The sequence below is a fragment of the Manis pentadactyla genome, chromosome 10 (assembly GCF_030020395.1).
Source record: "Manis pentadactyla isolate mManPen7 chromosome 10, mManPen7.hap1, whole genome shotgun sequence".
Classification (NCBI taxonomy): domain Eukaryota; kingdom Metazoa; phylum Chordata; class Mammalia; order Pholidota; family Manidae; genus Manis; species Manis pentadactyla.
This window is the reverse complement of record NC_080028.1, coordinates 2,972,583-2,992,361: the sequence shown is the minus strand read 5'-3', so window position 1 is coordinate 2,992,361 and position 19,779 is coordinate 2,972,583. Positions and strand designations below refer to the sequence as shown.

The 19,779-nt window shown below is 52.4% G+C and overlaps 1 protein-coding gene across 3 annotated transcripts in view; it reads left to right on the top strand.

Annotated features, from left to right (window-relative positions):
• The window catches only part of TBC1D22A (TBC1 domain family member 22A), a 328,715-nt gene that overhangs the window by 111,417 nt on the left and 197,519 nt on the right, over positions 1 to 19,779 (top strand). For all 3 annotated transcript variants that reach the window (XM_036906615.2, XM_036906613.2, XM_036906611.2), the window contains exon 8: positions 12,821 to 12,935. In XM_036906615.2, coding sequence (XP_036762510.1) covers positions 12,821 to 12,935 — 115 coding nt within the window. The remainder of the gene's footprint in view (positions 1 to 12,820; positions 12,936 to 19,779) is intronic.

Sequence of the window (19,779 nt, the reverse complement as noted above, 5' to 3'; positions counted from 1 at the left end):
AAAACCTTTAGCCTGCCTGATTCCAGACCTTCCGAGTCAGGCTCTGGGGTAGAGCCTGGAAGTCCCTGTTTTATGGAAGCTCAGCCAGACTTAGAGGCCACAGGGCTTGTCTAACTGCTGTCAGGAGGGGCTTGCAGTGAGTTGGTGTTGAGGACTGTGGAGGGTGGGTGGTCACTGCCCCGTGATCTGCACCCGGAAAGCAGCAGATTGGCTGGAGCCAGTGGCCTCTGCCAGGAGGTCACTGCCCTCCTTCTCCCAGGCAGTGGTCCAAGTCCTGGGGGGAGCTGGGGAGGGCGGCTGCCATCTGGGCTTCTCTGCCCCCGTTGGTGGGGGCTGTGCTGTGCAGGTAGGGCCATCGGGTGGCCCCGCTGCAGCTGCTCCTACCTGACCCCCCAGGGCCCCCAGCCCTGCGTCCCCGCTATTCTCCCCTCTCCCCCCACTCTGCTCTGCCTGAGCACACTGTCTGAATGTCTGAGTCCGGCTCTGACTCCAGGGCCTCACGCAGGCTGTGGCCCAGAGCAGCTGTTCACAGGTGCTGGTTGAATGAGTGACTGTCTGGACTCCCCTTTCTCTTACCCGTGACCTTGGAATATCTGGGTCCTTCTGGGCCTCTCCCGGGAGGTTGCCTTGTCACACTGCCACCCCTGACGACCCCAAATGCCAGCAGCATGCAGCCCCCCCGCCCCCCACTTTGTATGCTTTGAGCCACTTATTGCCAGGTTGTATCTGACTTGTTTATGACGTGACTAGCTCCACCGGTGGGTCAGCTCCCTGAGAGCAGGTGTGGGCCCCTCACTGTTCCTGGTGCCTGAGCGTCACCTGGTGGAACCTTACGGGACTTAGGAGATTTTGTTGAAATTAATAATCTATCTTTTTATCCAACATTCTTATTGGAAAGTAAAATTCATAGATTGTTGGCCATTTGCTCTTTCTTTTCTTGTCCTGTAGGGAGCAAACCTGACTGACTACATTAAGATGTGCGCATCCCGCCCTGTGGGCCTCTGGCTGCTGTGGGCGGTTCTGTGAGTTTATTGAAAAACCACATTCACGCAGCATAGCTGGGCCTTGTCTGTCATTAACTTCATTGTCTGCCGAGTGGCTTTTCCTCTGTAGTTATGTTACTGCCCCCTGGTTATCTGCTTCTTAGAGCAGTTTCACAAATTAGGGAAATAACATGCTTTTTCCAATTAGCCACGGAGAAGTGCTGTCTCATTATATTCAAACAGACACGGCAGACAGTGAAATGTGAAGCTTTTCAAATCACAGTATGTGTGCGAGTTTTAGAATGCATGTGATGTGCCTTCCGTGGCCCTATGGGGTGGATGTTTCCAGGAGGCCCGTCAGGGAGCAGGGGTACAGGACTGCTTCCTGGGAATGTGAACTGTTCATAGACTCGTTTCCTGACCAGAGGCTGTTTGGAGAAGCGTGGGCTCGGCCCATGACAGGGCCCCGTGGTGGCGGGAAAGAGACCAGTTGTGACAGCGGGCTTGGCTCTGGCCACCAAAGATCTGCGGCCAAATGAAAGTGGGCTTCTGGCCTTTGACTGTGGGTTCCTCCTGCCTGGGGGTCTCCTTGCTGGCCTGCTCCTCTGACCTAGCCAGTACCACCTATTCCTTCCACGCGGGCCCCGACAGCACCCATGTGTTTCCTGCGCCTGCACCTTGGCTGGGTGGTCAGACTTGCTCCTGGGATGGGTCTAAACTCGGTGGGCGGCAGCCCTCACTGCTGTTTCCATCCCTGGTGCCTAGTGGATGTTTTCTGTCTCTGTGAGCTGTCCTGTTGGGATTCTGGTCTTGGCCCAGGGCCCTAGCTCTCCTCAGACGGCAAGCTCTGAGGGGGCAGCGGGTCCACTTCCATCCTGGGGTCCCCTGGTGCCCGTGGTGGTGCCTGATGCATAGCGTGGTGAGCTGTGGCGAGTGCTGGCGAGGTGAATGAGCCATATGGTAAGACACGTGCCCCTGGCCTTGTGGCTTTCTCCAGGCCCTCCGTGGGGTGGGGGGGCAGGAGCTGCCGCCAGGCCCTCGGCCCGAGGGGTGGCACTGCGTTCTGAGTGCCTGCACGGTCGTGCCGCGTCTCTTCACTGGGGCTCGCATGGAGTGCTTCTGTTTGCAGAGGCGGAGTGCATTTGTGAGAGCCCAAGAAATATATCTTTGCTGTAGAATTGATTCCTTAAACTCTTCTGGTATGTATTTTGGGGATCTGTTCACAGCTTTTCTTCTCTCTGTTTTTATGGGGAAATATACCAGAGCAGAAGGTTTCTATAACATTGTATGTCCAATTAAAATGAAAAAAATTAAAGATTGATTTCCAGACAATCATTGTCTGGCTGAAGAAACAGAGCAAGAACCGGCATCTCTGAGGTCCCTTATGCGTCCCTCCCCAGATAGTTCCTGTGTCCCTCAACAAGTAGCCCTTCTCTTCCATTTTGATCAGTTATTCTCTTGCTTTTCTCCACAGTTTGATCATGTGTGTTTGTGTGTGTGTGTGTGTGTGTGTGATGGGATCATGCTGACCGTGTGTGGTGTGACCTCCTTGGGCCGCAATGTGAGGCTTCAGGCTCCCCCACAACGCACGCGACCGTGGTTGGTTCGCCCCTGCTGTGTGGCAGTCCAGCGTCTGCTCTGTGATTACGTAAGCATTTCGGCTACTTTTGTTTTTGTGTTTCTTCTCAGAATGTCGCTGTGAACCTTCTTGTGTGAGTCCCAGTGTACATGTGTGGGACTTCTCTAGGGTGTGTAATGAGACCTGGTGCTGTGGGGTAGTGTGGGGCATGTGCACTGGGTGAGGTCGGGGGTGGTGCCCCATGCTGCCCTCCCCCACTCAGAATCGGTAGACTGGGAGTTTCCCTGCATGGCTGGTGTCTCTGTGCTCTTATTTTCCTCCCTTTATTGTTGATGACGTTAGTATTTTTATAGGTCTCACGGCCATTTGTTTTTCTTGTGAAATGCCTTTGTCCCATATTTCTCTTGTGTTGTTTGTTTGTTTTTAGTTTGTTACACCGATTTGTGGGAGTTCTTAATGTACTCAGGGCACTTGTCCACGATATATGTGTCGTGTCAGCAGGCTGGTTTCCTCTGTCGGTGCAGGGAGGCTCCGCTGAGCATGGCTGGTGCGACAGTCCTTTCCATCACTACAGGCCTTTGTGTCCCAAGACTTCCTTCCCAACCTCTCGAGAAGTCTTGTTTCTCTTAAGAGTTAAAAAGTCTTGCTTTTTACATTTAGGACTGTAATCCATTTGGAACTGACTTTGTATGGGGTTTGATGTAGTGCTCCAGTTTCTCTGGAAGCCCTCGCCTGGGTAGTAGCCGTTCACCGTTGCCCATAAACCCGCTCTGTCACGTGTCAGGACTTCACGTGTCTGGGCTTCTGGGCTCTCACTGTTGCACTGTCTGTCTGTCTGTCCCTGAGCCAGCTTCCTCTTGTCCTAGTTTCATGGTCTTGGTGTCTGGTAGGACAGGCCACCCACGCTGCTTCTTACTTCTGGGCTGTTTTTGACCTTTTGCTTTTGTACATAAATTTAAGATCAGCTTGTTCAATGGTTTTTGAAAATATGAGAAATCACATTGACTCTGTTGATCAGTTGGAGAGAATTACCACTTTCTTTTTGAATTTGTTTACCGTTTCTGATCTTTTATTTTTAAACGTGGTTTTCTCCTTGAATGTATTTCACATCTTAAATTTATTCATGGATACATTTTTTATAAATGGTATTCCTTTAACTTTTAATTGCATTGTCCAATTTTTTATTGAGACTATATAGAAATGCAGTTGGATTTTGTGTTTGGCAAACTTACTAACCTTTCAACAATTCTAACATTTTGTGTGTAGATGCAGTTGAGTTTTTAAAGATGTTAATCATATCATTAGTGAATAATGACAGTGTCGTTTTTCCTTTCTATTCTGTTTGGTTCTCCTGGCTCAGACTTGCATCGTCCTGTTGAATGTGGGCAGTGAAAGCAGGTGTCCTGCTGTCATTCTTGATTTTAAAGGGAAGTCTGTTAACACTGCCCCGGTGGCTCATGATATTTACTCTAGTTTTATAGATTATAGATGCTCTTTATCATGTGAAGGACAGTGCCTTCTTGTGGTTTTAAAATCATAAATGGTTGTTGAGGTTCATCAAATGCTTGCCTTCCTGTCATCTGCGATGAGACTACATCTTGATATTTTATTCTTTTAATGTGATGGATTTTATTAGTAGGCTTCCGGGCATCGAGATGACTGCACATCCTGAAGTAAATCCAGGGGGGGTCACAGTGAATTTTTCCAATACCTTGTGGGACTAGGTTTGTGATGTGCTATACTCCAGAAATGGGAGTCTTCCTCCTCCTCCGTTTGAAAAATGCTCTCTACCTAGTCACTGCCTGTCCAGCTATGCTTTGACGGGTGGCCCTGCTGGCTGTGGTGAGTGTTTGTTGGAGGTTTGCTTCTTCTCTGTACTTCCATTGTGAGTGTGCTGAGACACCTGTGCTTTGCTGACCTGTCAGGACACCTGGCAAACACATGGTGTGGGTCTGGGCCAGCATGTGGGGTGGAGTGGACCTGACGGTTCATACCCCATGCCTGGTGTCCTTGTGCGCTCTGAGAGCGCCATGTGCTAGTTCTGAGGTGAGTGGTAGCCCCCAGCCATCTCAGTGCACTCATGTTTGTTTTGTGTGGCACATGGTTGCTGTGGATCCCCTTCTAGATGAGTTGTGCTTTTATTTTGGCGGATTCATCAGGTGTTATGATTTGCATGGGGCAGGTTCTCTGCTGTTACAGGTACTTGCATTGTAAGTAACTTCTCTCCAGGCTGCTTTGCTCTGGGATTCCCAGGGATACAAACCCCACAAGTGTTCTCCCAGAACTGTACCTGTGATTGTTCCTCTTGTAGAAATTCTCTCCAGGGTGCTTCATGTGCTGACATGTTGCTGATGCATATGGTGGGATGTTTTCAAAGCTCAGAAATCAGGTTTTCTATAAGAAATCATGAACCCACTGACATTTTCAATTTCAGTATGTTTGCTGTTTCAGAATGCAAATCCTCTTAGCTCCCTGCACACCCTGACCTGCGGGGCCCTGGTCCTGCCTGGGGGGCACAGGGAGAGCACGAGGTGGGTTTACAAAGGGAAGACAGAGAGCCCCCGGTGGGGCCTCCATGGGGGAAGCCTTTCAATTTTTTTGGAAAAATCTTTCCTGGTGCTCAGGTTTCTGAAGTTTGGTGAGCTGGGAATGCCTGTCACTTCTTTGTTTTTTCCACCCCTGGTGGTAGCAAATAGTACCAACTGTTTTTATTGTTGCTGAGTGTAAATTGATCTGCAGAAAAGATACTTTGGGAAGAGTTTAAAGTCTGAGCTACTTTTAATGAATTACTGTCTCACGGCAGCCTAGGGAATGTGTCAGGAATGTCAGTGGAACTTTAATGGCTAATCACATCCAGTGAGCAGTCACTGCTGGAGCCATGTCAGGTTCCCGCACTTGGTGGTCCAGGTCAGGGCAGGGGTCCTCGGTTGGCAGCCTGCCCCACGCCCGTGGGCAGGCAGCCTAGACCTGGGCTGAGTGCAGGCGGCTCTGGCAGGGCGGCTGGTCCCGCGGGGGGTTCTGCAGGAAGCTTCGCAGGCTCTGATGTGCCGATGTACCCGGTAGGTAGTGGGGCGCCCCGCTGATACGCCCTCCCGCCACCGTGCCTTCCCTGTGCTGGCCCTGGGGAGCAGGTCCTGTGCTGGATGCTGGCGTCAGAGCCCTGCTCCCACGCAGGCTGCCAGCCTTGGCCAGCCTCTCTGCCTGATTCCTGGCTGGGCCCCTTTGGGTTTTTTGACTTTGGGGACTTTTTGGTTCTTCCTGCTCTGCTTTGGGGACTCCGGCTGGCTCTGGCCTGGCAACTAAAATCAACATGCTGTTTTGTGTAAGGAAGGCAGAGTTTATTAATGGCCTCACTGAGGCTTGTGACCTGGGAGTTTCAGGCCTGCTGCCCCGAAGCCCCTTCCTCAGGAGTTTCTGCTGTGAAGGGATAAGTGCAGAGGAGGGGTCACATTTATCAGGACATCGAGCTGGGTGGCGAGGACACACCTAGGTAGTGTCCTAAAGGGTCATGTGTGCACATCCCGATGCGGTCCACGTGCGAGAGAGGAGGCAGGACTCAGGACTGCCATGAACGGAAGAGGGTTATGTTGAGTGAGGTCACCTTCATTTGGGGACAAAAGGATCTCATTAGGTGGATTACCTCATCTTCCTTTGGGGTAGAGAGGGCACGTGTGACAGATTATTTGATAAATGCTGACCAAACCTTCCTGACTGACTACATTTCTGGGTAGGTGGGACGTCCAGTTAGATTGGACATTAAGGCCCAGTTTGATGACTTGGCCCCGCAGGAGGGACCCCATGTCGGGCCTGGTCTTTCTTTCTGGCAGGCCTCTGGTCGCTCCTCTGGGCCTGGGTCTCTGGGGAATGTGGCTCCGTCCTGGGGCCGGGACACCAAGGGTTGGCAGTGGCCGGAAACTCCCTGTTCTCCTGGCACCGGCCTCAGGGCGTGAGAGGATGTGCAGGACGCCTCTCCTGGGTCACTGTGCCACTGTGCGGGGACCTCGTTGGGGGCAGAGGACACTGGAGTCTATCCTCAGATTCCTCTTTGAGTTCTTTATGGCGAGACTGTCTCAGGGAGCAGCAGCCGCACTGGCTGCGCGGGTGGGGCCGGGGTGGCGGGAGCCGGGAAGGCGGGTGCCCGCGGACTCCAGGACGCCGTGCTGCGCTCCACCTGCCCCAGCAAGGGGGCTGCCCAAGGCCCCGACCCGCTGGCCTCGGAGGAGCCTGGGTCTGGAGCACCGCCTGACGGAGAAGCAGGTTGGGGAAGCTGCTCAGAGCCAGGACAGCCCGGTGTGCCTGTCCAGAGACGCGGGAACCAGGAGGCCCCGACCCGGGGGAGCAGAGAGCGATGGCTCACAGCGAGGACAGCCTGGTGTGCCTGTCCGGAGACGTGGGAACCAGGAGGCCCTGACCCGGGGGAGCAGAGAGCGATGGCTCACAGCGACGGCGCCTGCATTTTTTATGCCTCCGTCCAGGTTTTCCTCTGTGCGTGTTCCGTGCCAGGACAGCGGGCATAGAGCGAATGAGACGGAGGGAGACCCCGCCCTGGGTCTAGTGAACAGGGCTCAGAGCCGCAGGCCTGGAGGAGGTGCCGCTGCCCTGGGCGGGGCAGCGAGGGAAGCTGTCCCTCAGTGGATGGCACTGAAGCTGGGACCGTACGCTGAAAACATGGGAGCTGTGGCAGGTTTGGGGGAAGAGCACTTCAGGCAGAAAGAACCAGTGCCCAGTCCCTGGGCAGCAGGAGAGGCTGCGGGTTTACTGGGAGGACCCAGGGCTGTGGGTGTGAGGAGGGCAGTGGCAGGTGAGGCTCCGTGGAGTCAGGAGTCGTGGCCACACATTTGCAGTTTACTCTCAGGTTCTCCGAAGCCCCAGGGGCCAGGCTGTGTGACCTCAGGTGTCGTCTGTTTCGGCAGTGCCTGCTGCCTGTGGGGTGCAGCGTGTAGGTTGCTGAGCTGTAGGGAGAGCAGCTAGGAGGCTGCCACGGTGGGCAGACACAGGATGATCGTCGCTCTTAGGCTGTGGAGCTGGCCTGAGGCTGCCTCAGTGTGGAGGCGCGCAGGGGAGGCACAGCTCTCCGCATGGCCCTCCGGGGCTGGCATCAGGGAGCCAGGGTCTCCTCAGAGGCCGAGCTGAGGTTTGCATCCGGTGTCACACACCTCCACGGGGCAGGCTCTTCTTGCTGTTCCGTCCTGCCTGTCTCACTGAAAGCCGTATTTGTTTTACGCTTGAGTACCTGTCCCTTTATTTACATGTTACTGGGATTAAAGTCTTAAAAGTATAATTTCTAGGTAATCAAAGGGATCAAGTAGAGTTAAATCTAAATAATTTGAACTGATAGCTTTTACTTAATAGAAAATCTGAATTCTAAATTTTCCCCCAAAGTAATTCAAATACACTCTTTTCAAGTGTGCTGATGTCTAGGCAGGCAAGGTGCTTCCAGAAGGTGGGGTGAGCAGAGGCCCTGCTCATGGGTGTGGGTGGAGGGATCAGAAGGTAATTGCTAGTTCGTTGGCTCTTCTCCACAGTGCTTTGGACGTGCTGGAGCTCCGTTAGTTTCTGACTGAGGAGGCCCTGCTGCAGCCCCCGCCCCGCAGTCTGCAGTGGACGTGCCTTGGGGCGCCTCCGTCAGTTCTCAGGCGGTGCTCCTGGCAGCCTCGTGCATCCCAGAACCCTGTGCTCTGGACTCTGTGCAAGAGAAGCCAGCAGAGGCTTTGCCTTGGGACTGAGTGGGACTAGGCGGGCCCACGTCTCCTCTGCAGCTCTCCCAGGCCTCCTGAGGCTGCTGGGACTGGGATCACAGTGAACAGCCTCCTCTGGGTGCCTGCTCTAACCATTGGCACCAACTGCTTTCCTTCAGGGCCTGGGCTGCCAAGGGGAAGATTGCGTTCCTGCCTGTGAGCAGGTTGGAGGCGTGTGTCCCAGCTCTTGGAGCACTTGGAACTTAGAAGGTGGGAGTGCCCAGTACAGGGGCATGTCTTCCCAGGAGGGCGAAATTGCAGAGGAGTGAAAGAGAGCTCAGTTCCCAGGAGGGCGAAATTGCAGAGGAGGGAAAGAGAGCTCAGTGCTCCAAGCTCCACACACTTGGGCAGGTGCATGTCAATTAGATGCAGGAGCTCATAGAGTCTTCTGTTTCTTTCTTACTATAAAATTATGATTTCTTGATCTCTCTCTTTTGATTTATGTATGAAAACAACATTTTTATATCCTAAGGCATAGTGTTCATGGCAGTTGGTAAGCCTTACACGGTCCCCATTTTGTCAGACTGTCTGGGTGGAATCCTGGTTCTGCTACTCAGAGGCTCTGTGACTTTGGATAAGTTGTTTACCTTCTCTGTGCCTCAGTTTTCTTATCTGCTTTAGTTATCTATTGCTACATAATAATTAGCACAAAACCCAGTAGTTAAAACAACACACAGTTGCATTTGTTATCTTACAGGAAGTCAGGAGTCTGGGCATGTCTGGACTTGGGATCTCAGCACATGGCAGCCACAGTGTTGTCCGGGCCGCAGGCTCATCTGAGGCTTGACTGGGGAAGGATGCACTTCCAAACTCATGTGGTTGTGGGCAGAATTCGGTTGCTTGTAGGCTGCAGAACTAGGGCCCTGGTTCCTTGCTGGCTCTTGGCTGCCCTCAGCTCCTCAGCACGTGGCCCTCCCACACACAGCTCTCCAGGGGCAGCCAGCCTCCTGGAAGTCAGCGGGGAAATGGTCTCTCAGCAGCATGGGTTACGATCTTATGTAATATGATCATGCACATCCTGTATCTCTGCTGTGTTTGATTGGCTAGGAGCAGGTTGCAGGTCCTGCTCTCACTCAAGGGGCAGGAACCAAACAAGGGTGTGCATACCAGGAGGCCACCCTAGTGTCTGTCTGTCACCTCCCCTGAAAATGGGATTGTAATTGGACCTGCCTCAAAGATTTCCTGGGAAGATTAGATGAGGTCCTTGAAGGTGCTGAGGACAATAAGCACTTGGTAATGTCGCCCACTATTGATCATGTTAGTGTCATCAATACTAGCCATTGAGCTGCTTGCTGAGGCCCACGTCCTTCACTGCAGTGTAAGGGCGCCGACTGTGACTCCTTCCTGCCTTGGAAACATGCCTTCCCAGCCCTCCATGGGCCTGGCTGTGGTGTGACGACCAGAGGCCCTTGCTCCATGCCTCATGCCCACTCTGACCGGGAGGGCACTGTGGACAGTGCCCCTTGCACACTGTGTGTGCCCCTGCCAGCCTGGGCCCTTCCTTTGGAGTGGGTGAACCCCACTTTTGGGTGCTCCTGCTGTGTGTCTTGAGGATGGCAGGGGATGAGGGTGGCCCTGGCAATGGTGTTGGGGTGACCTGAGCCCCGTCCCCTGCACTGCTGGGCCCGGTGGAGCGTTGCAGTGGGCAGGATACAAGGGCCATGCCAGGAACACAGAAGGAGCACAGGCTCCGCCTGGCAGCCACCAGCCAGAGCACGTAGACTTGCCTCTCTGCCCCGCTGCCTTCTCTGAGGTTCTCAGGTCTGGGGGCCCGCCCCTCGAGCCGATGGTGGAATGCATCTACTCCACGGGCTCCACTTGTCTGCCGTGTGGTGCCTGAGCTGGCATGCCAGTGGACTCCTCACCCACTGGTGGTCTTTGCTAGAACTTTCCTGCATGGGATGGAAACCCGCCGGGGAGCTGTAGTGGGCGCTTCTGGGCCCCGTTAGTGAGGAGCCGCTCAGCTGGTGTTCACCGTCTCCTTGCAACTCCCGTGAACATCCCGTGAACCCCTTGCGGCTCCTGCTGGCTGGGCAGTCCTGTCCCACCGTCTCCCTGGGCTGCGTGGCTCCAGACTCTGGAGGCTCCTGCTGAGCGGTCCTGGGCTGCTGAGCGCCTCCTGCCGGGCAGTGTCCCTGCTGAGTGTGTGCTGGCTGCCTCGGCCCATGTGCCGCCGGGCCCCACCCTGCCATGTGCAGCCTCGCACCGGCTCTGGGCTGGGCAGGGCTGCGGCCGCTGCTTTTCTGACTCACGGCTGGGGCGTGCTGGGGCTGGAGAGAGGGGTCCCTTCTGCAGGGACCTGTCTCCTCAGTCCTCCTGGCCATCTGTGATGGAGCCCAGGGTGCTGGCTTGCCGAGCACTGCTTCTGGCTTCACCAGGGGCAGTGGTGCCTGACCTGGGGCATCAGCACCAGCCACTATGTTACACATGAGAAATAGGAAGCAGTGCTGCACTGTTGAGTGATTTTGGGGTTTTGATTTTGTTTAAATATTCAGTTCTCTCTAGAAAGTTGTTGACTTAAAGTGAAAAATGTGTATGAATATATATGCATGAATTTATTACTCATTCAGCAAATATTTATCAGGTGCCTGTTGCACAGGTGCTGTGCTGAGGTGCCAGCCTGATTAAGTGACAGAACCTCGTGTTCATTTGGAACAATGCAGGGGGTTGTGTGCCAGGGTGGGCAGTGGGTTGGGGGCTGGGCTCTGGGGCTGCTTGAGCCACCAGCTGACTGGGGGCATTGGGTTAAGAGCCTTCCCCTGTCTGAGCCCAGGCCCCTCATTGTAAGTGCCAGGTGGGTGGTGGTTGAGACTCTGGGCTCAATGAAATTTAGGAATGCAGGCAACATAGGAAGGGATCGACCTCCTCGGGCACAAGCACAGTTGGCTCTACGAGGTAGGTGTGTGGGGAAATGATGTAATTCATCCTTTGAGCGTTCACCCGTCAAGCCTGCACTGTGTGCCTGGCCTGTGTGAGACCTGGCAGGTGACGAGTCTGGCCTTGGTGTGGACCCGGCTGGAGCCAGCCTGGGTGCGGCCCTGGGGAGGGGGCAGACTCTCCCTGGGGAGAGCGTCCGTGAGGCTTCCAAAGCAGGAAGGGGTTGGTCTCCCCAAAGTGGGGTAAGGAGCAGGTGGCAGCAGGGTCTCCATTGATGGGGTGCTGCTTGAAGGGAAGCTGGACACCAAGTGAGTAAGGGAGGGCGGGCCCTGTAGGCAGCAGGCACTGTGGAGGTGACGGCCTGGCAGGCTTAGAGAAGCTGCTGGCACGTGGGTGCTGGCCGGGGAGGATCACAAGTCTGGGGCTAGAGCGATGGGAGCCGGGGCACCACACTGTGCACTCAGGGCTCCGCTGCTGGAGGCGGGGAGCCAGGGCGGGCCTGTGAGCCTGTGTGCAGGCCTGTGCGCGCTGCGTGGTGGGGGTGACGGCATTGTGCCTCCCCCTGTGGACTGCCTCTCGTGAAGAAAGGCGGGCTTGGGGTAAGGGCGAGGGGGTCCTGGCTGTGCCTGTGAGTGCCCTGCAGAAGTGGGGAGGCTGGGCTAGCCCCCACTTCCTGGCCTGGGCGGCTGGACGGCTGTGGGAACCGGTGAGCAGCAGTGTGTCTTTGTGGCTGTGGTACTTTCCCAGACACATCTATTTAGAAAAAAACAACAAGCTCCTAGAAACAGAAAACAGACTGGTGGTTGCCAGTGGTGGGGGTTGGGGTGGGGGTGTGAAATGGGTGAGGGTGGTCAAAATAAAATAAACACTTCCTGGGGCGTCACGTACTGCATGGAGCCTGCAGTTAATAAAGCTGTTGCCAAGAAAGTAGGTCTTCAGAGTCTTCATGACAAGAAAAAGATGTCTGACTCTCTGTGGTGACAGATGTGAACTAGGCTTACTGTGTTGATATTTCACAGTACATAACAATAACAAGTCATTGTGTTGTATACCTGAAATTAATATAATGTCGGGTGTCAATTATATGGTATTAAAGATAAAAATGTTACCTTATGAAGGAAGTCCAGGGCATCCATCCATGCGCCCATCTACTCCCCTCCTTCCTCTCCCTCTCCCGCCTGTCCTGCACCCACCTACCCATCCACGCACCCATCCATCTGTGGGCCTACCCACCACCTGCCCATCCCTCTGCCCCGTCCCTCCCCGCCTCCCGCATTGCTGAGGAAGGGTTCCGTGGCGACCTGCATGCCGCTGTACAGCCTGACACGTCCTGGGCAGCCACGTGCAGTTGTCACCAGGGGCTTGGAAGAGCAGAGAGCAGCTTTTGTGAAAGCCGGCTTGTGTGCAAGGACTGAGTCCAGGAGTTGCAAAATGTTCCATATCACTTGTGAGTCGATAAAAAATTAAGATTGGAATTTTATGAAAAAAAAAAGATCTAGCAGTTGATACTTGTTTAGATTTATATTTTAATATGAAAGACCGAAAAATAGTGATAGTATATATTTTAAGTAAAAAAATGCATACATTTTCAAGTGTCTGGTATGTTTACTTTTTGCTTCACCACCTGTTCAATTTTCTTTCAGATTTTTGAAAGGATATTGTTTATATGGGCGATACGTCACCCTGCCAGCGGATATGTGCAGGGGATAAATGACCTTGTCACTCCTTTCTTTGTAGTCTTCATTTGCGAATACATAGGTAAGATCGTATCACGATGTTTTCTCTCTCAAACATTAAGCATAAACTTTGGTGGCTTGGCTTTGTGACTGTGCATAATTATACCAAAATTGGAAATTGCCATTAAGTTTAATGTTGTTAATGATCAGTAACAGAGAACAGCATTTTTCTCATTGATGCCGTCTTTAAAAAACATGTTTAAATCATGTGCTGAACCACTGAAGACATAAAGATGCCGTGATTATCAGTATCTTTTTCTTAATGACACAGAAGGAGGCATGTAGGATATTTGGGGGCTCAGTTCCGGGCTGATGGACCTCAGGGCCCTGGCTTTCAGAGCTCGGATCTACGTGGCTCAGGTCGCAGTGATAGAATAGCACCGAAGGAGCCCAAACCGAGTCTCCCTGAATTGCAGTCCTGCAGTGGCAGCGTTTGTGTCCTTTCTGCTTGTGATGTACTGGGAACGTGTCATTTTTTTTTTTTTTTTTTTTTGATTTCAACATGGTACCTTCCTTTTTTTTTTGGCAGATTCTTTTATTTTTCTGTTTTTCAAGGGTTATTTACTAATGTATGGTCTTTGATATTTTCTTTTATATTTTCACATTTTTTTGCAACTGAAATTTGTGCATTTCTCCACTTGTTTCTCTTTAGAAATTTATTTTATTATCCCATAGAAAATAGCTTTGAAAAGTATTTCAATTTTTTGACTGATTTCCCGTCATCAAATTTAACTCTAGTCACATTGATTTATAACTTCTTGAGAGAACATACAAGTTTCTTAAAAAAAAGGTATGTATAACACTGAAAGACCCTCAAGAGGGTTTGTGAGACACATTAACACTTATGTATCTGTCTCTCTTAACATTCTTTTTTTTGAGAGGGCATCTCTGATATTTATTGATAAAATGGTTAACAACAATAAAATTCTGTATAGGGGACTCAATGCACAGTCATTAATCAACCCCAAGCCTAATTCTCAACAGTCTCCAATCTTCTGAAGCATAACGAACAAGTTCTTACATGGTGAACAAGGCCTTACATACTGAATAAGTTCTTACATGGTGAACAGTGCAAGGGCTGTCATATCACAGAAACTTTCAGTTTTGATCACACATCATGAACTATAAACAATCAAGTCAGATATGATTATTCGTTTAATTTTTATACTTGATTTATATGTGGATCCCACATTTCTCCCTTTATTATTATTATTATTTTAAATAAAATGCTGAAGTGGTAGGTAGATGCAAGGTAAAGGTAGAAAACATAGTTTAGTGTTGTAAGAGAGCAAACGTAGATGATCAGGTGTGTGCCTGTAGACTAAGTGTTAATCCAAGCTAGACAAGGGCAATAAAACATCCACGGATGCAGAAGATTTCTCTCAAAACGGGGGGTGAGGTTCTAAGCCTCACCTCTGTTGATCCCCAATTTCTCACCTGATGGCCCCCCTGCGACTGTGCCTGTCTTAGGTTGTTCCTCCCTTGAGGAATCTTACCCGTCTCTGGCTAACCAGTCATCTTCTGGGGACATACAGGGAAATGTAAATTTGGTAAGTGAGAGAGAAGCAATATTCTTTGAAAAGGTTAGCTTTTTACTTCTTTGCAGATTTATGCCCTGTGGCTTCTATGCCCAGCATTTGTCTTGAGGTATCTTTACCACTTGGAAGAATTATGATACTCGGTAATTTTCGATATGAGGCACGAATTCTACTAAAGGGTTGTAATTAGGAAGGAAGAAGAAAAGCTATAGAGGTAGCAGACGGAAGAAAACACAGGAAGATTGATTATTTCTTTGACATATCTTCTTGTAGAGTAACATAAGCATGTATAGGTTTTAAACTACTAATTAAATTGCGTGCACACATTAACATAATAGGAATACAGTTACATAACCAAAGCAGACCTACAATTACCAGCCATATCCAGTGAAACCAAGAAAATTGCAGTTAGGTACCCTAGGCATTTGTGAAAACTTATCAATGATATGATGGATATTATCTAACTGAATTTGAATAGTTTGAGAAAAATCAGACAAATTAAAACAACACATTCCTGGGAACTGTTCACATCCCATATGTTCTTTTAACAGTAGATAGTCTATAGTCGCACGATTTTGGAGCACTGCGACTTGCACTTCTCCTAATTCTTGGTTGAGTTCCGACAGTATAGATCCAGTCAAATTTGTTGTTTTAGTGTATGCACAGGCCAGCTTAGATATCTCCTTCTTCATTCCAATGGCAAGTCCAGGAACCAGTGGGATGAGTGTATCTACAACTGCAACAGCGCCAGGATCTTTGTTGGAGTTTTTTGATGATCATCTTCTGGAATGACTCTTCCAGAGGATGTTGATGTTGGAAGTTCTTCTTCATATCGTATCTTAATTAGTTTTCTGGGTAGCCAAATTAGGCTTTGGTCCTCTGTATAAACACAAACAAACCCTTTGCCCACACTTTGAGGGAACGTGTCATTTTATGGGAATATTAATTACATGCAGAGTAATGTCCCAGAGACTTAGGGTGGGTTTTGCTTTTCCTCTTTGAGTACAATATATAATTTTTCTTCCATTTATGTCACAGTAGCCAACTGTAAAAGGAACTTCACCTGCTTTTTAAGTTTTTAAAAAATTGTGGTACTATAAATGCTGCATCTACTTTTTAATTCTTTGGTGGATAAAAAATAAATACCGAGAGAGGGGTGTACTCTTCAGTTGTAGCCCTTGTATTTAAAAGTGATTTTAGTTTGTCCCCATGTGAACCTTCCCAGTTTGTGTTCGTCTGTGTCCGTCAGCTTCGCTTTCAGCCATTTCAGTTTCCCGGTCCCTCAGATTCCTGTCATTGCTGTAAATCTGGAGAGATTGGATTTTCTCAGAACAGATTGTCCTCCAAGGATGAGAGCATATCCACTTAGTGTATTTTACTGCAACCCCGTGTCACACTTTATTTCCAGTTATGATTTCATAGGAGGGCTTCTCATTGCTAAGCAACTAATGAGAAAGGCCGCTGCTCACTCCCTGATGGTCTCTTAAGTACGGAGAGGCCCACCCTGAGAGCCCTTGTGTTTCTGCCCCTCACTCCCTCATTTGACAGATAATGGAAATGGTCTTAATGATCCCAGAACAGTAGGACCTCTGTCAGTAGATTTCAGAGTTGTTAATTGAAAGAAGTTCAACTGAGATGTGATTAGAGAATTGATATTCCATGTTAAATAGACCATTTAATTAATGTGGTAAATAAGTTTGTCTTCACTACTTTACTGCCAACTTACATTGTAAGACCCAAGCGATCCTTAATGTATTTGCTTGAATTATCAGCAAGATAGGATGAAGGACATGCCCGTGATGTTAATGTCCAGGCGCGAGAAAAGCTGGAGGAAGCTTGTGTCCTGCAGGGGCTGTCCTTCAGGTCGCTCATGGGTGTCCTTGCCTTCCTGCAGCGCTCAGTGCCCGCACGCACGCACACACAGGCGTGCACACACAGGGACACTTGCAGTGAGAGGACGTTCAGTGTGGTTTTGGGACACTGGTGTAAAATGTGCCATTTATCGCCAGCAGTCGTGGCTGGTTGTGGTACTGAGTGGACACTATTTTTTGGTTCTGGCTCTCAGGTGTGATTGGTGGGTCTGCAGCCTTTCAGATGTTGTGTCTCAGGTGTGGGGGTGCCCATCGTCACAGTTCAAGTCATCTCAGTCCCCAGGGCAGCAGTGCATCTGCACAGCAGCCTGGAGGATGCTGCACTGGCTGCTGGGCCCGAGTGTGTGGTTGTGCAGACCTTGGAGCACCTGCTCTGGTGCCAGGTCTCGTGTGGAGTCCATGCCAGTTCGTTTCAGCCAGTGTCAATGGGACATGGCCCTCTGTGGGTGCAGGGATTCAGGTGAGCGAGGCGAGCGCTGTTCCTGTCCTCTGGGAACCTGCGACTGTACCAGGGAAGACCGATTTTTAAACAAGTAAGAGGCTTAATTAAATGAATGGACACCCCATACTAAGGGGGTGTGGGTGCCATAAGGACAAGCCCAGGCCAGCAGTCCAGGGAGCCTTCTGGACTCCATGATGTTCCTGCTGTGCCTCGTGGGACAAGGAGGGCTGTCACGCAGGGTGGCAGGACGGGCTTGGTGGGGACAGTGATGGGTGGTGACAAGCAGGGGTGCTGGGGGAACACAGGGCAGGCCTGGGGGTGGGGTGATGCCCAATAAGAACTTTGGGCCAACTGTTGGGGGGCGTGGGAACCACTGAGTGATGTGCCGCTGAGGAGAGGTGCACCCCAAGTCTTGTGGTCAGAGTCCCACCGACCGCAGGGACTGGGGGTGCTCAGAGTTCATAGATGAGGGAGGGGGGCGTCCTGCCCTAATGGGCAGATGGTTTTGGCTTGCTGGGTTCCAGCAAGTAAACCTTAGATGCTTTGCTTACTAAGCGTCTTGAAAATACCTTGTTTCCTTGGGGGCTGAGCCCTGGCTGCAGGATTCTGTGTGTGGGCGCCTGAGCGCCCCAACTGTGCTTGCGGGTCGCTGTTCTGTCTGTAACGCGGCTGTGAGACTGGACGGGCAGGCGGCATGGAGGCCAGTCCGCACGGGTTGCTCCTGAAAGCTGCCCGCGGCTTGGTTCTTGGGGCACGCTCGCGCTGTTACTTGGGGTTCTCTCTTCAGCTGAACGGGGAGCAGTTCCCGTCAATCACAGATACAAGGAGGCCTCTGGGCATGAGACTGCGGTGTGCCTGTGACGCCTGGCCGGGGCTCCTGTCGGTGCCTGAGGGAGGAGGGCCTGGAATAGCCCTGATGACCCTGGTGACCTTGGAGTCCCGGGTGGGAAGCAGCTGCCCCTGAGCAGCGCCCGCCCTGACCACGGTGCTGGCACACAAGGCGGTGTTTTTTGACTTGAAAAGATGTGGAAGAGAACAGCGGCTGACTCATTTGGGGTTGGCACACAGTCTGGTTTGGAGGACCTTGGCCTGCCGGCTAGAGTAACTGTGTCCTGGCAGGGGAGGTTGGCTCCCTGGGGTGTGGGAGGGCTTGTCTTTGGCAGGAGGCTGGCCAGGATGATCGGCGTGCGGGGACCTCTTGTAGAGGGGAGGAGACGTCCGGGGAACGCGGTGGAGCTGGAAGGGAGCAGGGAAGAGTAGCGAGGAAGCCGTCCCAGGGCTGCCAGCACACCCGGGGGGCGGCGGGGGGGGCGCAGGAGCGGGCAGCATGAAGCTCAGATCCTCTTGTGGAGCGCCGTGGAACACATCGGGGAAAGGCGGCTTGGCGCCTCTCTGGAAGGACACAGTGTCTCCAAGTGCCAGCTTAGCCCAGACACCAATGTATGCACACACACATGCACAACCATGCATGCGCCCACATGCACCTTCCTCACTAGTGCAAGGCCTTTCCAAGTAAGTGTGGAGCAATCCCTGACTCTCTGTTGAGTGGAGCCCATGGTCTCCAGTGGGCCCTGGAGGGTGCCTGCCGTCCTCACGAAGGACATTGGGGAAGGAGGCCAGGAGACCTGTTGTCCCCACAGAGGGGGGGAGCAGTGTGCAGTGCCTGTCCGGTCATGGAGGTTGGTGACTGTAGTCGTTGGGCTGCGGCAGGTGTTCCCTGAGTGGAGAGGTGTGGTGGGCAAGCTCATGCTTAGAGAAGGCATTGCAGAAGCGTGCTCTGTGCTGGGAAGGCTTGGGGTTCGTGGATTGAAGCATTTCAGGGAGGCAGAGGAGCTTTAGGCACATAAATACGCACTTGCTGATGTGTGAAGGTGTCATTGTAGTTGAGCTGTGCCTGGCTGCTTGGTCCTGCGTCCTTGACCCAGGGACCAGGCAGGTGCAGGACACTCCAGTCAGCACCTGCCAGAGGTGTCACCCTCCTCCAGAAACAGGCGTGTGACACTTTTTTGAGTTTTACCCTTTGGAAGTTAGAGGACATGGGCGGTGTAGAGGGCGAAGGAGGTCTAGCATGCCCCCGGCTCCCGGGCAGCGTGGTGGAGGCGGTGCTGTTTCCAGGCCAGGGCCGAGGAGAAGCAGCCTGCTCAGGAGGCACAGTGGCCACTGGGTTATCAGCGCTGGGCCTGCCTTGTGGTGAGTCAGGTAGAGGTGGCATGGGAACCTGGGGCTTGGAGGAGAGGTTGGCCTGGAGGTTATTTTGGGCATTGTTGTCCTGGGCATGGCAGCTGAGCATCTTGGGCTGGGATGTGCTTGCCCAGAGAGAGTGGGGAGCCGCGAGTGGAGCCTGCGATTGCCCGTGTGCTGGAGTCTGTGGGCAGGACCGTGTCTGTTCTGAGGACCTCATGATGATGTTTTCTGCATGGAGGTGTCGGGCGCTCCTGTGGTGGAGCTGATGTCAGCAGTCCTGGCGGATGCTGGCGCTGAAGTGCAGCATCAAGGCCCTGCGGCTGCACACGCAGCTCTGGAGCTCGCCTGCCTGCCTTCCGAGCTGGGCTCGGCCCCTCAGCCGCTGTGGGTGGCCTGCAGGACATGGGAAATGGGGTGAACGGTCCATCTCCTTGGTGGCTGTGTGGCCTGAGGGAGTTAGCCCGCGGGAGCTTGGGCCATGTGAGGGACAAGCTGCCTGTGCAGGAGTCGCTGCTGTGTTGTCACTGTCGCGTCGTTCCCCTTCGTCGTCTCAGCCTGGCTGTCCTCCACGTAAGGTGGCAGCTCTGTGTGCCTCTCAGGGACCCTGGCCTAGGCGTGGAAAGAGGGAGATGGCGAAGACACAGGGCAAGGGCAAAGGGGCGTGCCAGCTGAGTGTGCCCGTTTTCGTAAGCCTTCCTGATGCCCCCTCCTTGTCCCCCGCACCCCGGCTGCAAGGGGCCCGGGAGACTGGTACTCCAGCGGGAGGGAGTGGGATGTGTGTGCGACTGGCGGTTGTGGGAAGAAGTGGTTTTAGAGGCAGGAAAAAGGCAG